Source organism: Theropithecus gelada, chromosome 1 (assembly GCF_003255815.1).
Source record: "Theropithecus gelada isolate Dixy chromosome 1, Tgel_1.0, whole genome shotgun sequence".
Classification (NCBI taxonomy): Eukaryota; Metazoa; Chordata; class Mammalia; order Primates; family Cercopithecidae; genus Theropithecus; species Theropithecus gelada.
The window spans coordinates 209,906,144-209,925,934 of record NC_037668.1 but is presented as its reverse complement, the minus strand read 5'-3'; the positions used below and the strand labels follow the sequence as shown (position 1 = coordinate 209,925,934).

At 51.6% G+C, this 19,791-nt stretch overlaps 1 protein-coding gene across 1 annotated transcript in view; it reads right to left on the bottom strand.

The window, feature by feature from the left end:
• Nucleotides 1–12,603, bottom strand: part of GPR137B (G protein-coupled receptor 137B) — a 71,510-nt gene extending 58,907 nt beyond the window's left edge. The window contains exon 1 of the mRNA XM_025385389.1: nucleotides 11,992–12,603. Coding sequence (XP_025241174.1) covers nucleotides 11,992–12,405 — 414 coding nt within the window. The 5' untranslated portion in view covers nucleotides 12,406–12,603. The remainder of the gene's footprint in view (nucleotides 1–11,991) is intronic.
• Between the last annotated feature and the right edge of the window lie 7,188 nt (nucleotides 12,604–19,791).

Here is a 19,791-nt window from a genome sequence, read left to right as displayed (position 1 = left end):
GCTCACTGCAAGCTCCGCCTCTCCGGTTTACGCCATTCTCCTGCCTCAGCCTCCTGAGCAGCTGGGACTACAGGTGCCCGCCACCTTGCCGGGCTAGTTTTTTGTATTTTTGGTAGAGATGGGGTTTCACCGTGTTGGCCAGGGCGGCCTGGAACTACTGACCTCAGGTGATCCACTCGCCTCTGCCTCCCAAAGTACTGGGATTACAGGCACGAACCACTGTGCCTGGCCCCAATACATTTTTTTGAGACAGGTCTCACTCTATCACCCAGGCTGGCTGGAATGCAGTGGTGCGATCTCGGCTCACTGCAGCCTTGACCTCCCAAGTTCAAGCAATCCTCCTACCTCAGCCTCTGGAGTAGCTGGGATTACAGGTGCGTGTACTATGCTTGGTACAGGTACAGGTACTATGCTTGGCTAATTTTTTAATTTTTTGTAGAGATGAGATCTCACTATATTGCCCAGGATAGTCTTGAACTCCTGGGCTCAAGCGATCCTCCTGCCTCGGCCTCCCAAAGTGTTGGGATTACAGGCATAAATCACCACACCCAGCCAATACAATTTTTTTAATTAAAAAAAGAAAAACACCTGTTGAATAAATGAAATGAATCTCCATGTTCCAGCTGCACTTTATGCTGCTTTGTGAAAGCTGGGAGGACGCAGCCCTCTCGCAGAGACAGATGTGTGCTGTCTTCCCAGAAAATGAGTGTGGTCCTGATGGGGCCTGGCTCACGGCACGGCTCACTCACTCCTGCCCATTTCTCTCCTTATCTGCCACGACTCATGCACTACAAACGGACTGTCACACAGCCTGATGGGACAACATGACCTCTGACAGCTACGAGGAAGCTGTGGCAGTAGAGTCCAAGGCACCAGGGAGAGTAGCCTATGGGGTGGGAACGGCCCACGGAGCGGACTCCACTGTGTGTGTGGTTTTTTCTCACCCTGTGTTTTGCAGACTGTGTAGCTCAGCCTCACACGTGTGTATGCCATTTAAAAATCGAGGACGGAGGCCAGGTACAATGGCTCACGTCTGTAATCCCAGCACTTTGGGAGGCCGAGGCAGGCAGATCACAAGGTCAAGAGATCGAGATCATCCTGGCCTACATGGTGAAACCCCGTCTCTATTAAAAATACAAAAATTAGCTGGACATGGTGGCAGGTGCCTGTAGTCCCAGCTACCCAGGAGGCTGTGGCAGGAGAATCACTTGAACCCGGGAGGCAGAGGTTGCAGTGAGCTGAGATTGCGCCACTGTATTCTGGACTGGGCAACAGAAGGAAACTCCGTCTCAAAAAAAAAAAAGAAAAAAATCGAGGGAAAGAGTGAGCTGATAATATCACATGATGTCAAGACTGCCTCCCCAGCCCAGAGAGCCATGGTGAGGGTCCCTCCTATGTGCCAGAGGTACAGGTGGCTCCCAGCCCTCTCCTTTCTACCTGTGCCTGTCCTTCCCAATTGACCGTGGCCCTTCAGGGAAGAAATCCCAGCTTCCTACCCCTGATCCCTGACACCTGTGTGTAGGGATCACTACAGCTTGTTCACTGAATGCATGAAACTCCCTAAACCATGAGAGAAACTGAAGCCTGTTTCTGACTTGCCTTAGCAAAAATGGTAAAGGTGATGATGGTGGAGGGGGATCTTGGTGACAAATAGTGACTCTGTCCTAACCCAGGGGTCAGCAAACTAAAGCCTGCAGGCTAAGTCCATCCCACAAGCTGTTTCAGTAAAGCCTGTGAGCTAAGAACGGTTTTTACCATTTTAATGCATTGCATTTGCTGCTGTTGTTGTTTAAAAAAAAAAAAAAATATGCGGCTGGGCACGGTGGCTCATGCCTGTAATCCCAGCACTTTGGGAGGCCGAGGCGGGTGGATCACAAGGTCGAGAGATCGAGACCATCCTGGCAAACATGGTGCAATCCCGTCTCTACTAAAAATACAAAAATTGGCCAGGCATGGTGGCGCATGCCTGTGGTCCCAGCTACTTGGGAGGCTCAGGCAGGAGAATCACTTGAACCCGGCAGGCGGAGGTTGCAGTGAGCTGAGATCGTGCCACTACACCCCAGCTTGGCAACAGAGCAAGACTCCGTCTCAAAATAGGAATATGCAACAGAGACCATATGTGGCTCACAGGCCTAAAATCCTGACCCACACAAGCTTGAGGTAATCAACCCACTTGCAGAGTAAAACCATTTGGGCTTCATCTGTCCTCATAGGTTAATGGACTCTAAACTTCAGCCGCAGGAAACATAAAAAGTGAAATATTTACGAGCCTCTGCAGCCTTCGGGGAATCCTGCTGTCCCAGGTACTGTCTAAACAGTCTGCTGGGGCTATTTCTGTACTGAGAGAACTGGCCAGCCAAAATGTCAGGACCCAGACAGACCTTCCAACCAGGAACCGGCTTTCCTCTTGTCACTGGAAAAGCAAGGCCAACAGGAACAGCCTGACAAAAGCGGCCCTTGGGATCACATGACGTTGTTGTTTGCAAAAACCCTAAGATGCTTGCAGTGAGATTTTGTTGAGGGGCCTTGGATCTTGCAAATACTCCTCTCTGGGCAGCTCTCCCCTCACTGTCATGACCCCTACCCTCCACTCCCCATCACTCCATGCCGAGCAGCTAGCCTGGGGCTAAGACGGTGGGCACAGCAGCAGCGGGACAGCCATGGCTGGGCCCTGGAACTCCCCTGAGAACCTGCACTAGCCTCAGGACAGCGCTCCGGCCCTGCTTCCCTGCTGGTCACTACCAGTTCCTGCCTGTCTGACTACGGAAAGGCAGGTAAGCAAGAAGCTCTAGCAAAGCCTGCAAGTACCACAGTGTTCGGAGCCGACAGTGGGGCACTCCTGATGGAGACTGCGGCGGCAGCCTCAGCCCAGCCTCTGCCGTGGGGAAGTCCAGGCTTCCTGGTGGTCACTGGGGTTGGATGCTGAATGTGCTGAGGGGCCTAATTGTTTCCCGAGTGTTGAGGGCATTAACAGGATTTGGTTCCCCCCCGGTTGGCAGGGCATCACTGAGGCACTGATGAGGCCACAACCTCAGCTGCAGAGAGAAGAGCACGCTGCCATGGCTCGAGGAGAGGGCTCGGGAAACTGGGCTGTACATTTAGAAAGTGGCCTACAGGGAGGTGCTGGGGGTGAACGGCAGACCAAATGAGAATAAGGAAACCTTTCCACACGCACAGGCACATACATACACACAAACACAGGCAAACACACACACAGGCACAGACACACACAAACACAGGCACAGGCAAAGACATACACAGGCACACACAGGTACATACAGACACACACAAACACAAACCGGCACACACATGCACAGACACAAACAGGCACACACAGGCACAGACATACACAGGCACACAAAGGCACAGACACACACAGGCACAGACACACACACGGGCACACACATGCACAGACACTCAGAGACTCACACAGACACAGGCACACAGAGGCAGGCACACACACACAGGTATACACACAGGCACACATACACAGACCCCCCACACACACAGGTGCACACAGGCACATACGCATATGCACATACACACACAGGTGCACGCAGCCACACATGCACAGGCACACATGCGCATACACACACAGGTGCACACAGGCACACATGCACGTACACACACATACAAAGGTAAACACCTAGGCGCACACACGGCTCTGGCTGGCCATCAACCCACTGAGCTGTCTCCGCAGGGAGCCGGTGCCAGGGGCTGAGGCCATGGGTGCGGGGCTCAGAGGTCAGGCTGAGCACAGTCCTTCCCCTTGGTCCGCCTTGTCTGTTTCCTAAGCCTCTTACTTCTTCACAATCACCAACAGGCCTAGAAGCTTCCCTCTTCACAACTCCTAGACTAGGGCCTGGCACACGACAGGTATTTGACAAACACGTCTTGACTAAACTGACTGTCAAGAGCCACAGCCGAAGCCCCTTTCTCCTGCAATCACCCACGTCCCTTTCTGAGCATGGAGGACGAGGTCCTGGATTTGATTTTCAGGGGCCTCTTAGTTCCCTACCAGCAAGAATGAGGACTATGACCCACTTCAAGTCAGTGTGGCGTGTGCAGCAAGCACAGGATCGGTCAGCCTGAAACACGGGACTTGTCCTGCCTCTGCACGCCTGGCTGGGCTGCCTGGGACCATTTCCTCCACTGGTCGGCTCATCTGCAAAGGGGGGACTGGGCTGCTGGACCCCCAGTGCCTTCCGCTCTCATGTCAGGCACTGCGATTAGGCTTGCCACATGCTCCCTACGGGTGTGCCAAGAGTCACCACCGTTTTACAAACAGAAAAGTTGCTGTTTGGTGGAAAAGTAATTTTGATAGCACAGTGGGCTGGAAAAGGGCAGGGTCAGCCCGCAGACCTGACCTTCAGGACAGTGGCTGGGTGTCAAAGCAGGAGCCCGGGTTCAGAGCTGTAGGCAACATACAGTGAGAATCTCAGCCAAGGGAGGAGAGGAGCAAAGGGATTCAGGACACGCGGCATCTCCTTTAACCCACACCAACCCGTGGGATGAGTATTACGGTTTCTGCCTCCCTGGTGAAGCAGCAGCCTCGGAGAGGTGGTAACTGGCCATGGGACCCACACTGGAAGCCAAGCCCATATTGGAACCCAGATCTGCACCCAGGGACCCTGCTCCTTCACTACCAGGGTTGCCTCCTGATTCATAAGGCTTTGCTGGCCTAGTGCCCATCATGAGTTCCCAGCACCAACCGTTTGCCCCTACCATGAGCCGCGGGCCCTCACCACGAGCCACTGGCACCATCCCACAGGACCGCATGACTCACGAACCATCCCTGCTGCAGCTGAGTGGAGGGTGTGGAAGTCCCTAGCAGAGTTTCAGAACAGAACAGACCCCGATAAATGTCAGCTTCCCATCTGCCCTCCAGGGCGTGGTGAGGTCTCAGGTCTCAGTTCCCACATCAGTGTCCATTCATCACAGCACCTCTCCCCACGGAGAGAACTCGCTTCTCCATTTCCTTCCGCAAACCATGTGACTGCAATGGCAGGAGTTTGTCATGGGGCCCAAGACAGAGCTGAACCAGCTTGTTCCATTCTGCCAAACTCAGGAACCTGGAGAGTCTGAGTTCCAGGCTGGGAATTCCGAGGAAGAAGGGCTGGGATACATGGCTGCTGAGGTGTCACCGAGCCCACCGTCACACCAACTTCTGCCCCTGCAGGGCACAGACCTGCCTGCCCAGGAGCTGCCTGGGCACAGAAGCTACCACCTTTGCTTCTGAGCCTCTACCCTAAAACCTGGAGGTGGACGGCACCACAATTCCTCATGAGCAGAGACCCCTGCCTGCCTCAGGTTCCAGAGTCCTGCCCCTCTCTAAAGTCCCCATAAGGGCCGGGCGCGGTGGCTCACGCCTGTAATCCCAGCACTTTGGGAGGCCGAGACAGGCGGATCACGAGGTCAGGAGATCAAGACCATCCTGGCTAACATGGTGAAACCCTGTCTCTACTAAAAATACAAAAAAATTAGCCGGGTGTGGTGGTGGGCACCTGTAATCCCAGCTACTCGGGAGGCTGAGGCAGGAGAATGGCGTGAACCTGGGAGGCAGAGCTTGCAGTGAGCCAAGATCGCGGCACTGCACTCCAGCCTGGGCGACAGAGCGAGACTCTGTCTCAAAAAACAAAAAAATAAATAAATAAAGTCCCCATTAAAATGGCGATTTGACACAGCGCTTAGAACAGGCTCTGAGTCTAAGGCCTTGGTGCAAAGCCTTGGTCCCACCGCTTCCTCATGCAGCCGGGAGCAGAAGTTCAGCTGTTCCCCAAAGCTGGCACAGGAGCCACAGCTGGAAACAACAAGCACTCAGCACGGCATGTTCCAAACATTCGGGGCCAGACAGACACTGCACACAGACGAGAGAGTTAGAAGAACCAGTCCTACCACAGCTGCCTCCCCATGTTCCCAGACTGAACTGGAAGGTGGAGATGGAGAAAAAGAGTTAACAGCCTGCTACCAGCAGGGCACCTCACCCCAGGTCAGAAAGGAGAAAGACACACGGGCACTGCTCTCAGGGACTGGGCAGGAAGGGGGCCCGGGCAGACGCTTGCTGAGCTGGGACTGTTTGCAGATGGAGTCCCGGTGGAGCCTGACCTGTGCCCTGGTGATCTGGAGGCGCTAGGCACTTGGAGGGTGATGCTTGCTTCCACCTGGGATTTTTTTTTTTTTTTTTTTTTTGAGACAGAGTCTTGCTCTGTCACCCAGGCTGGAGTACAGTGGCACGAGCTCGGCTCACTGCAAGCTCCGCCTCCCGGGTTCAGGCCATTTTCCTGCCTCAGCCTCCTGAGTAGCTGGGACTACAGGCGCCCGCCACCTCGCCCGGCTAATTTTTTGTATTTTTTTAGTAGAGACGGGGTTTCACCGTGTTAACCAGGATGGTCTCGATCTCCTGACCTCACGATCCGCCCTTCTCGGCCTCCCAAAGTGCTGGGATTACAGGCTTGAGCCACCGCACCCGGCCCCACCTGGGATTTTTACAGGTAGGAGGACCCCCAGGCAGGCAAGGAGTGAAAAGCAGCCAGGTGCAGGGTCCTGAAGACACTAGTTAGGCATCCAGCCTGTCATCTATGTGGCCAAGGGGGAGTGGAGGGGCCTCAGTGGTCCCATGGCTTTCTAAGAAAAAGCCCTAAAACGGCTTTTCGAAAAGGGGCCTAAAGCCACGGGGCTGCCCCCTGAAGCAGGAATTAGGATGGAAAGGAGACCAAAGTTGGGGCTAGGAAGAAGCTGAAGTCCATCATGTCAACATGGCCACGTGGCAGAGCTACCCACAGAGGCAGCACCAGAGCAAGACCAGAGGCCGACAGGCTAGCAGTCATGAGACAGTGTGCCCCTCCCCTGGGCAGCCTGGGAAGATGGAAGGGGAGAGGCTGAGAGCATGGGGCACACCCTCTGCGCCAAGCCCTGCGGCCCGAAGCCTGGCTGGCCTTGGACAGGGTGGGAGAAGCTTTAAATTAGATGTACAGATTTAATAAAGGAGTATGGGCCAGGCACGGTGGCTCATGCCTGCAATTCCAGCACTTTGGGAAGCTGAGGCGGGCACATCATCTGAGGTCAGGAGCTCAAAACAAGCCCGGCCAACATGGTGAAACCCTGTCTCTACTAAAAATACAGAAATTAGGCCGGGTGCAGTGGCTCATGCCTGTAATCCCAGCACTTTGGGAGGCCGAGGCGGGTGGATCACCTGAGGTCGGGAGTTCGAGACCAGCCTGACCAACATGGAGAAACCCCATCTCTACTAAAAATACAAAAATTAGCTGGGCCTGGTGGCACATGCCTATAATCCCAGCTACTAGGGAGGCTGAGGCAGGAGAATTGCTTGAACCTGGGAGGCGGAGGTTGCGGTGAGCCGAGATCGTGCCATTGCACTCCAGCCTGGGCAATAAGAGTGAAACTCCGCCTCAAAAAAAAAAAAAATACAGAAATTAGCCAGGTGTGGTGGCACACACCTGTAATCTCAGCTACTCAGGAGGCTGAGGCAGGAGAATTGCTTGAATCCGGGAGGCGGAGGTTGCAGTGAGCCAAAATCACACTACTGCAGCCTGGGTGACAGAGCCAGACTCCAAAAGAATAATAGTAATAATAATGACCGAGTATGACTAGAAAGCCATAGGATCTGCCCAAGAGGTCATTAGGGGTGGAAAAAGACTTAACCTGGCAGAATTTAAAAGCAGTGATTTAGGGGGAAGTAAATCAAATTGAGTCTTCTCATGATCGCATTACGCTCAGATGTGTACCCAAGGGCAGCTGGGGCTGCGTTCTGCAGCATCGTGTGCATTGCATGGAGGCTCAGAGCGGGTAGCGTGGGCAAGCGTTCTCACCTCTCTGAGCCTCAGCTGGGGGGTAACAGTGCCCTCTGGGTCACCAGGGAGGGTGACATGAGTAAGGCCCAGGTACAGGGACCCCGCAAAAGGACAAAGCACTAACAACAGGAAAAAGCTTCCTCCCCATCTCGGACCTCCCCTTCTAATTCATTCCCAATTCCCAAACTTTCCCACAGCTTCCTTCCCACCATCCTCTCCTCCCCACCCAGCTTCAGCCTCGAGACACCTGCTTCTTCTCAGAGGATTCCTGTCTCATTCAAGTCTCCTGATGCTTCAATATCCATTCCCTTCAGTGCCCCGAATTGTGCCTTAACTGTGCTGTACGTATACTTTGATTCTCTGCAACCCGATTTTGTGCTCCTGGAGAACACGAGGTTGCATTTAGAGGTGGGTATGTTTTCCCATTGTTAAAAGGTTTCATGGCCGGGCATGGTGGCTCACGCCTATAATCACGACACTTTGGGAGGCCGAGGCGGGCAGATCACTCGAGGTCAGGAGTTTGAGACCAGCCTGGCCAATCTGGCAAAACTCCATCTCTACTAAAAATACAAAAATTAGCCAGGTGCAGTGGCAGGTGCCTGTAATCCCAGATACCTGGGAGGCTGAGGCAGGAGAATCGCTTGAATCCAAGAGGCGGAGGTTGCAGTGAATCCAGATCACAACAAAGCAAGGCTCTCTTCAAAAAAAATAAAAAGAGGTTTCACATACTGTACATAAAAGACAAGCCTCGGCCAGGCGCTCAAGCCTGTAATCCCAGCACTTTGGGAGGCCGAGACGGGCGGATCACGAGGTCAGGAGATTGAGACCATCCTGGCTAACACGATAAAACCCCGTCTCTACCAAAAAAATACAAAAAATTAGCCGGGCGCGGTGGCGGGCGCCTGTAGTCCCAGCTACTCGGGAGGCTGAGGCAGGAGAATGGCGTGAACCCGGGAGGCAGAGCTTGCAGTGAGCTGAGATCGCGCCACTGCACTCCAGCCTGGGCAACAGAGCGAGACTCCGTCTCAAAAAAAAAAAAAAAAAAAAGACAAGCCTCACACTCAGACAGCACAGATGTGCACTGAATCCCAGCTCCACCATGCACTGACAGTGTGACCTTCAGCAACTCATCTATAACCTCTCAGCCTCAGTTTCCTCCTCTGGAAAATGGGGACAATATCAGTACTTTCTTCAGAGAGTTCTGGTAAAAATAAATATGACCAATTGCACACGGCCGGGCGCGGCGGCTCACGCCTGTAATCCCAGCACTTTGGGAGGCCGAGGCGGGCGGATCACGAGGTCAGGAGATCGAGACCATCCTGGCTAACATGGTGAAACCCCGTCTCTACTAAAAATACAAAAAACTAGCCGGGCATGGTGGCGGGCACCTGTAGTCCCAGCTACTCGGAGGCTGAGGCAGGAGAATGGCCTGAACCTGGGAGGCGGAGCTTGCAGTGAGCCAAGATCGCGCCACTGCACTCCAGCCTGGGTGACACAGCGCGAGACTCCGTCTCAAAAAAATAAATAAATAAATAAATAAATAAATATGACCAATTGCTTAGAAGTGTGCTTTCTTTGCCAGGTGCGGTGGCTCATACCTGTAATCCCAGCATTTTGGCAGTCTGAGGTGGACAGATGAGGTCACGAGGTCAAGAGATCGAGACCATCCTGCCCAACACGGTGAAACCCTGTCTCTACTAAAAATACAAAAATTAGCTGGGCATGGTGGTGCACACCTGTAGTCCCAGCTACTTGGGAGGCTGAGGTAGGAGAATCACTTGAACCTAGGAGACAGAGGTTGCAGTGAGCCGAGATCAAAATTATGCTTTCTTAAACTTACTTCTGAATTGTTAGCTGTTAGCCCCTTCTCCAAAATCGCATTTACTTGGTCTGAGATGGAGGCCCAAGCAACAGTCATTCTTAAAGCTCCCCACTTTAGGTAATTCCAATGGTTTGTGTAAGAGAAAGAGGGGGTGAGGGGGAGAGGAGGAGATGGGAGGCAGAGCTGGGTTGGCGACAAAAGGCGGACCACTTTATAACTCCCCAGAAGTATCACAGTTTTGTCAGTAAGCCAGAAATAGCTTTGTTCTGCCAGGCTCTGAAATGCCAGCACTCAGAGACGGGAGACGTGCCACCTTCTCCAGCCAGCCACCCTGTGCCCTCAGGGGAAATGCTCTTTGCTGTGGTGCCCGCAGACCTGGGAGATACAAAGAAGACAGGGCCATCACTTTGGGCCCCCGGGCCGGAGTGGCTCTGTCTGCCTGGTCACTTTTTCCCTTGCTCAGCATTTACTCACCAACCAGCAGACAGTGCAGAAAATGTGCAGCCCGGCCCCTAATCCGGCTCTAAGTTCAGAATTTGCATGTGATTACCAGAGAGCTGTGGCAGTTCCCTGCATTTTCCTCTTCCCCCACTGCCCCCCAAAAGGGGACAAATATAAAGAGCTCAATGTGCAATACCACCATTGCCACAGCTCTTGAGGTAACATCACCTCACCTGTCTTTTGCATCTTGCTGGAACCACCCCATTTCAATTACAAAGCCCAAGTGTCTGTGCAATGCAGCTGACTGCCTGAACTGGTTTGCTGGTTTAAAGGTAGTACTTGGACAGACAATACACATTACTCTCCGACTGGAAAATATGCTGATACGCTGGACTTATAAGAAGTCTCTCAGCGTAGACCCATTTTTAAAAGATTATAATATCTACTAAATATCACATATGCTATTTTTTAACCAAAAGTATTTCTTTGAAATTTTCAGTCAGTGGCTTCCAGGGTACCAGAGCAATCCTTTTCCTATTTTTTTTTTTTTTTTTGAGACAGGGTCTGGCTCTGTCACCCAGGCTGGAGTGCAGTGGTTCAGTCTCCGCTCACTGCAACCTCCGCCTCCTGGGCTCGGCCTCCCACCTCAGCCTCCTGAGTAGCTGGAACTACAGGCAGGCACTACCACACCCAGCTAATTTTCGTACATTTTGTAGAGAGGAAGTTTCGCCATGTTGCCCAGGCTGGTCTTCAACTCAGGGGCACAAGCGATCCTCCTGCCTCCGCCTCCACAATGCTGGGATTACAGGCGTGAGCCACCACATATGGCCTCTTTTTTAAAAATAAGTGACTTTTTCTCAAAAAAGAAAAAAAAAAGACACTTAAAAGGAATGAGATGCCCGCTTGCACAGGGTCTCTGCCCATCCGACAGTTCTTAAATTACCCTCGCCAGGTGACACCGTGGGCGCCTTCCCCTTCGGCAGAGTCCTAGTGAAACTGGACACCTTAGTACTTGGAAAACCAATGGGAATCAGAAATGATGATGCCCATGATGACTGCGCACCGCGTTATTAAACCTTTGTGCAATGCTTTACAAAGTATTTGCAAAGTGCTCAACAATTACTGCACTCTCAATTAAGTCAATCATCACCAGTAAAGCAGCAGCCACGTTAATTCACGTACTCTCCGATTAGCTTATTGAATAATATGCCCCATAAAATGATTTTTGTGTGGCTGTAAAAGATCCCCAGTCAACTTTTATGGCCTTTTCTTGGGGCCTCTCAGATGAGCTCAGACAGCAAGTCTGATGAGCGGCAGCAGCTCGGAAGCTGGGTGTTACCCCAGCCTGCTGTTTAGCAATCTGGTGGAATGAGTTAGTAAGCCGCAGTTCAGTAGAGCTCCTAAGCCGGAGGTTCAAAACATCTCATCAAAACCAGCACGGTCCCACCCTGCCAGCGCTCAAAACAGCAGTGTCGGGCCCAAATCTGGAAGTTAACTTGCCGAGGACCTTTCCAGGACGGTAGTTAGGTGCCTTGGGAGGGAGGGCAAATTCTAGAGTTCAGGCCTCCCTTAGGGGCACACCTTCCATCCGTACTAACTGGCGTGTGCAGGCGCTGCTGCTTAGCGCTTTGCACGCAGAAGCGCCCCGAACCCACCAAACGATGCGGAGCCAGGGGCAGCGAGTGACTGGCGGCCCCCAGCCCTCCCCTTCCTTCTCACCCCTTTTGGGAATGGCAGGGAGTTTCCTATGAGAAATGCCGGCAAGCAGGACAGGGTTCGGACTACCCCAGAGCCGGCGCCTTCTCCCTACATTCTCAGCCCTAGGGCCGGACCCGCCCCCGCGGCTGCCATCGCCCCAGCCTCCGGCGCCCCGCGGGGACCACTCCGGCAGGTGAGCGGAGCCTCTCTGAGACTCACCTGCGTGAAGTACAAGTTCATCAGCGTGAGGGTGAAGAACTGCAGGCACACGGGGAAGCAGTAGAGCAGCCAGAAGACGAAGGGGCTGAGCGAATTGGCCGCCACGAAGTCTTTGAAGTAGAAGGAGAAGAGGACGGTCCGCAGGGAGGCCCAGAAGAGGCAGAGGAAGAGGAAGACGCTCTGGTAGCTGAGCCGCTTGTGACGGTAGCGCAGCACCAGCCAGAGCTGCACGTAGATGAACACGAAGAGCAGCGCGTAGAACACGGTGTAGACCACGGTGAGGCCGAGCTTCACGTAGGGGGGCACGGCCGGGGTCAGCGTGGGCGGCAGCGAGTCATTGCGGGCCGGGTCCCACGGCGGGGTCTCCATCGGGCCGGGGGCGCTGCCGCGCGGCCGGGGACGCTCCGGCCTCATCGGGGCTCGGGGCCGCCGCCGCCGCCGCCCCCGCGGGGGTCTCCGCGCATCGCGCTCCGCCTGCAGCCCCGAGACTGGAGGAAAGAAAACAAGCCGCACTTCCTCCCCCGGCACCACATGATTCACTGGGGCGGCCTTTGTCTGCGATTGGCAGCGCCGCGCCCGCCGCCCCCGCGCGCCGACCGGCCCCGCGCGCCCCGGCCCGCCCTCTCCCGGGCACCGCGCGCCTTAGCCCCGCGAACCTTGGCCCGCCCTATCCTCGCCACTGCGCGCTCCTACAGTGCGCGCCCCCAGAGCCGCGCGCCTCCTCCCGGCCCCTTCCCCATCCCGGGGGCCGCGCGCTCCCACACTGCGCGCCCCCAGAGCCGCGCGCCTCCTCCCCGCCTCCGGCCCCCTCCCCGTCCCAGGGGCCGCGCGCTCCCGCACTGCGCGCCCCCAGAACCGCGCGCCTCTTTCCCGGCCCCGGCACCGCCCCGCGCGCCCCCAAAACTTCCCAGCCGCGCCCCGCGCGCCCCCAAAACTTCCCAGGCACGCCCCGCGCCTCGGGGGATCTCGCTCCTGGCCTCACGCATTCTGCTGCTGATTGCTTGTTTTGCAGAAGTTAATTCCTTTATTTAAAAACAAAATTTTTTTTTTTTTAAAACTTTACAAGTCCTTTCCGTCCCCCTCTTTAAAAATAAAACTTTACGACTCTGTGGCTATGAACTGGCCGGCGTCTGGAATGATGTTTATTTCTAAATGCAGAAATGCCAAAGACAGGGTTTGTGTTTTTGAGGTCAAATTTGTATACTCAGAGTAAGGAAACAGACGGTGCCTACGGCTGCTGCCTCCTCTCGGATGCAAGCTGGGCTGTTTTCTCCCGGAGAGCCTCACGCGCTCCCAGCGCCTCACCTCCCAGCAACGCAGCTGGTGCCGGGAGGCGCGCGGGCCGCGGGGCAGTGGATGGAGCCCACTGGGCTTCAGAGAGAAGTGGGGCAGCTGACGGCACACAGCCTCCCTTGTCCGATCCAACCCATTCCGAAGGAGGGTCTGTCCCCGCCGCCCGAGAGCCCTTCTCTTTTGCTTTTGCTGAGCAGCTCGCTCCTCGAGGGTGTACATGGACTTAGTTTTTGCCCCGGGGCACCACGCCACCCTTGTCTTGGGAGAGCTGGGGAGTGCTCTGGGAAAAGAGGGAAAGCCGGGCTGCCCTCTGGAAACATTGCTGGGCAAGCGCTTCTGGTAAACAGAAGAAAGAAACCCGGATTTCCAAGGCTCCAGTAGTTGTGATTTTTTTCTTACTCCACCTCGTGCCTAATTGTGTGTTCTTTTTCCAAAAGAGGGCCTGGCATATTCAGAATCCACCCTGGCTTTTGCTCAGAATTGCTTAGTGGCTACAGCGCACCCAGCGTATTCCAGGTGGTTCATTGGAGCCAAGTGTGCCTTTGGCGTGGAGCTCCTTTTCTAGTTTTTCTATCTTTTCCCTCTCCCTATCGCGATTTCAAGAGGAAATATGGAATTGGTCTCCACGCCTCTGGCCTCGTTCCCCTCAATCCCCGTTCTGAACACCGCAAGTGGAGTGATGGAATGATCGTTCTAAAGAACACCTGGCCACTTTACTCCCGGGCTTAAATGCCCTTCCCTTGCTGCTCAGAGTTCTGGGGATAGAGTCTAATCTCCTACCCTAGCTTACCTCCCTGCCTTATCTCTTCCAAGGTGTTAAGCAGTGTTAACACCTCCTGACTCCCCTAGACTAAGAAAACTCTACCCTTTCTTCTAACAGCTGGTCCTTCCTGTCTATCCGTGAGGGTGTTACTTCCTGCAGAGAGCCTTTCCAGAACTGTCCACCCACCATACTCTCAGGATTAGGCTAGGGTTTCACCTGTGTGCTTCCCCAATCTCCTTGCCTAATTGTTAGTCCCCCCGCCCCCACCCAACACATTTATGTGTCCTTATGATAGAAACTGTGTCTTGTTTACCAGTATCTCCCCTGGCACATTGGAAAAACATCCGCATACATTTTATTACACTGTTTTATTATACTGAAGAAATGTTGTTTGTCAACAGAGGTCCAAACTCTGATATTTCTCCCTCCAGTGTGCATGGATTCTACCTCATGATCCAAGAGGGCTACTGGCTCTCTAGACATGGAGTCCACATCCCAGGCCAGCGTTAGGAGGAACACGGGAGACTAAAGAGCCCTTGTTTCTCCTGTTTCTGGAGCCTTCCCAGAAAGACCACACAATGCATCCACTTTTAGCTCATTGGTAGGACTTAATTACTCTAGTAAGCTGGCTACAAGAGATTGGGAAATGTAGTTTTAGTCTCCACGGCATTGTACACAGCTGAAAGTCATGGTTCTGTAATTATGGATGAAAGGGTGAATGGATTTAGGAAAAACTAGCCATCTTTATCATGCCTTCAAAGCAGAAAAAAAGAATGCCAGATGGCTACAACGGTTCCCCTTTTTGACTACCTAGTATCAAATGTGTTTCTTATCATCTTTTCAATTCTGAAAATAAGGATGATATACAATAAAGATGCTCCCACTTTATATCCCTTGTACAACTGGAAAACATTCCAAACCAGGTGCTCAGGCCTGTAATCCCAGCACTTTGGGAGGCCAAGGCAGGTGGATCACCTGAAGTCAAGAGTTCGAGACCAGCCCGGCCAACCAGGTGAAACCCTGTTTCTACTAAAAATACAAAAATTAGCCAGGTGTGGTGGCGCATGCCTGTAATCCCAGCTACTCAGGAGGCTGAGGCACGAGAATCACTTGAACCCGGAAGGTGGAGGTTGCAGGGAGCTGAGATTGCACCACTGCACTCCAGCATGGATCAAAAGGCCACAGAGTGAGACTCCATCTCAAAAAAAGAAGAAGGAAAGAAAGAAAGAAAAGAAAGAAAGAAAGAGAGAGAGAAAGAAAGAAAGAGGGAGGGAGGGAGGGAGGGAGGGAAGGAAACAGAAAAACACATTCCCTCTTTCCCTGCAAAAGGATCATCATTTTCCGTGTCCAGCTCCAAGCCCAGGAACTCTGGGTGACAGCCATTCCTCTAATTCTATCACTATCTCCTCTCGACATTCTGTATCTTACGGACTAAATTATTAAGTTATCCATCACTAGTTTGTCCTATATAAAAGTGTACAGGAAAAAAATGTAAAGGAAAGGAGAATTCATTATTAGGTTGGCGCCAAAGTAATTGTGGCTTTTTGCCATTCAAAGTAATAACAAAAACCACAATTACTTTTGCGTCAGTTTATGAAATACATATATATGATACAGCAAGAAAAAAATATAAGTTAGAGTTCTTGTTTTTCTGACTGGTCCTAAAGCTGTAATTGGTATTTATGACTGCTCTCCTTAATGGACATTACAAATCTCCCCTTCCCTTCATCAGGAATCTCAGCTAGTCAGGGGTAGCCCTGATTTCTGAGGAATCTAATCTTGTTAATGTTTGCCACTGGACATGCCAGTAGCAAGAGGCACTACCATGACTGAATTCTGTCTATTCACTTTTTTATGCTCATCATGTAACAGCAACTCTGCTTCCCCTTAATAGTTACTATCATCACAGCCAACACCATCATACTATTTTTTGCAACACATCCACTAGCATGAGGAGTCTGAAGTAGCCAGGGTCTCAACTTTTATTTCAATTAAACCACACTTGAATCTCCTGGGGTAGAAGAGTTCCTCCTTGGTTACTAAGACCTTCAAACTAGCCAAGCGTAGAGGCGAAGGTACAGGAAACACAAAAATTTGCAAGTAAGTCATTGCATGTTAGCGAAAGGCACCATTCTCTTGGTTCCTGTAGCCATGTATCCTGACTGCCAGGACAAATAGCACTATATGTCAGCTTTGGGTTCCGAAGAAATTCTATGTATTATAGGATACCAATACTACCTTTCTGTGCACTGTTGTCTTGCAGGCACAATAACTAAGTCTACAGTCGGTTATTCCACCACTGGATAAGGCCAGCTGCTACTTGAGGGACAGAAATTAGCCCACCAATTTCTTCTTTTAGTATAAAGTGAGGTCCTTGTTCAGAGCAATATTGTATAGGATACCATGATGATGAGCAATGCATTCAGAAAGTCCCGAGACAATAATGCAGGCCCAGGGGGCAAAGAAAGTCAGTCCAAGTTCAGAAGCATTGTCTATTACATCGAGCACAAATTGCTGATGTCCTACGTGATTAAAGGTCTATGTAATCTGCTTTCAGGTGGCTGTCTAGGACTTCTCCTGAGTTTCGTACCTCTTGGAAGACTCGGAGTTGGCTGGCGATGCTCATGAAAAGCCAAGTCAGCCTTGGTGGGGAAGTCCAGATTGTTACAAAATGGATCAATCAGTCCCTGCCTGCATGGTCACTGTGTCCATTAGCCCATTGAATAAGCAGTGGGCTAACTGGGGACAGAAGACGTCTTCCATACCCAGGACAGGTCAACGTGTCCACCTGAATGCTGAGAGTCTCCGGTAGAGCTGGGTGTTTTGGGGAACCAGACTTGGTGGCTTGATGGATCAAAATAACATGCTGCTTGAGATGGGCGGCTCAGACTGCATGGTAATCTGACTTCTTGATAAGACATTCAGTCTCTTCCACAGCCCAGGAGCAAGCCAACTCTTTTTCTCAAAAGAAAAATAGTTATTTGACGAATAAGGCATGTATGTGTTCCAAAACCCTTATAATTGACACTGTGATTCTCCTAACAGGGCTTGTCGCAGGTAACGTACCCCTCTCCAATCTGCCATTGATATTTTAAGCACCGTTAGATCCACTGAGTCATGGATGACAAAACAGATGGCATTGCAGCCTGAACCAAATGGAGCCTCTCGTCTGCCCTGGGCCCCTTCTCAAAATTAGCTCCCTTTTGAGACACCCCATAAGTGGGTCAGGGAAGCACACTAATGTGACAAATGTTACTTCCGTAAATAGGACCTCAAAGCATTATGCTTCTGTTTCCTATTTCCGGTGTAAGGTGTAATATCTCAGCCTTCATTTTGGAGGAGCTATCTCAACCTAGACTCCCTGAAATGCTTCCGTGAGGTCACAGGCCCCTGTAGACTCATGAAATTTACATGTCTCTTACATGCCTGGAATAACTGCCATCCCTGCCTTGTAGGTCTTTATAGCATGATGTCATTAATGTAGTATCACTGTGATGTCCCGAAGAACATTAAAATGATTAAGATTTCTGAAGACCAAATTGTGGCGTGGACCAGAGTTGACCTAACCCTGAAGGAGATGGGAAAGCATCCTTACTAGATGAGACAAAGTGGCTTTTGGAGTTCTTCACTTATTGGGAATGAGAAAAAAAACATGTTCCTCCAGGGGCTGTGTGGGCTTGCTGTAATGAAGTCACCACCATATGAAGCTTATGATTACCTGTTTTATTTTCCAAGACCCCTCCATCTGTGTACCAACTGAGCAGTTAGATGAAAAAGTGATGGGAATTTACCACTTCTTCTTTTTTTTTTTTTTTGAGATGGAGTCTCACTCTGTTGCCCACGCTAGAGTGCAATGGTATGATCTCGGCTCATTGCAACCGCTGCCTTCCGGGTTCAAGCAGTTCTCCTACCTCAGCCTCCTGAGTAGCTGGAACTACAGGTGCCCACTACCACGCCTGGCTAATTTTTTTGTATTTTTAGTAGAAACGGGGTTTCACCATGTTGGCCAGGCTGGTCTTGAACTCCTGACCTCAGGTGATCCGCCTGCCTCAGCCTCCCAAAGTGCTGGGATTACAGGCATGAGCCACTGCGCCTGGCCATTTTTTTTTTTTTTTTTAAAGATGGAGTCTTGCTCTGTTGCTCAGGCTGGAGTGCAGTGGCATGATCTCGGCTCACTGCAACTTTCACCTCCCAGGTTCAAGCAATTCTCCTGCCTCAGCCTCCCAAGTAGCCGGGATAAGGAATTTAGTGCTTCTTTGGCATCCAAGTTTGGGTCTGAGAATTGGATGTGGGTACAACACTCTCTGTTGGGATGTTGTAAATCAGATCTAGGGAGTTTTTATTTTGTTTTTGTCAACTATATTAAGCAGGCCCATAGAGGACCGCCCATCTCATTTGTCCTAAAAGCTTATATCCAATTAGTTTCTGCCAAAGATCTTTGATGTGCAGGCAATTCTGACTGTCGGACTGGCCATTCTCAGACTGGTCATGATCATCATGCCTTCTATTGGGATAACCTCTCCCTTAGTGGTGGTTGTGCTGCCATTGACCTCTGGCACCCAGGATCCTGGCAAACATGAGGGAGTCCACTCCTCTCCAGCAGCTCTCAATAGCATCCCTGATGTACAGAGTATAGCCATGACAGTATTTTTGAGATATACTTTTCTCACCAGGGTCTCTCTCGGTGCCTTGACAAAGGGAGTGTCTTCTGGTCCCTCTCCAGGGACCAGTTAGGGGATTGGTGAGTGAGATTTACACAATAAATCCACAGCAACAGTCCTATTTCCTTGGATTCCTGCTTCTACATTATGCTGGATAATTTCAGGCCTCTCGGCTTCTCTTGAATGATGTGGGCTGCCATTAATTCTAGGTTTCATTCAACCAATGAACCAGACAAACAGACCCCTCTCTCTGCTCCAGGAAGCATATTAAACTAGAATCTCTTGGTAAACAAATGTTCTTTGCCTCCTAGTCTGGTTTAGCACCCTCAAAATCCATTCCCACGTGTATTCCAAAGACTTTTTTCCGGTATAAAGAGCAAAGTCTTGTAGTTACTCTGCTGTGTAATTCTCCATCCAGGGTTGGTTTTTCAAATGAGGGATATATTGGTATGTAGTTCTGTCTTTGAAAACAATGAGAAGTGGGAGATACAAGGCAACTTGACTTCCTCAGGCAAGAACCTGATAGTTCTTCCAGCAAGGCAGGAACAGCCTCCTCACACAGGAAGAAAGGGCTGCTTTCTGTGATAAGGGGAGCTTTGTGCATTCAGTCCTCAGTCCCATCTGTCCCCATTCTCCATCCCCTGATTCCAACTCTTTCCAATCAGTCCCCAAACTATCACATAAGAGACCAGAGGAGGCTGTGCATTTAACAGATGTTGAAAATCAGAAACCTGTCTCAGCGCGGTGGCTCATGTCTATAATTCCAACACTTCGGGAGGCTGAGGCGGGAGGATCACTGAGGTCAGGAGTTCGAGACCAGCCTGGCCAACATGGTGAAACCCTGTCTCTACTGAAAATACAAAAACTATCTGGGTGTGGCTGTGTGTGCCTGTAATCCCAGCTACTTGGGAGGCTGAGGCAGGAGAATCACTTGAGCTGGGAGGCGAAGTTTGCAGTGAGCTGAGATCATGCCACTGCACTCCAGCCTGGGCAACAGAGTGAGACTCTGTCTCAAAAAAAAAAAAAGGAAGAAAGAAAGGAAGAAAACCAGAAACACATAGGCTCTGCCTTTTGGCCATGGGT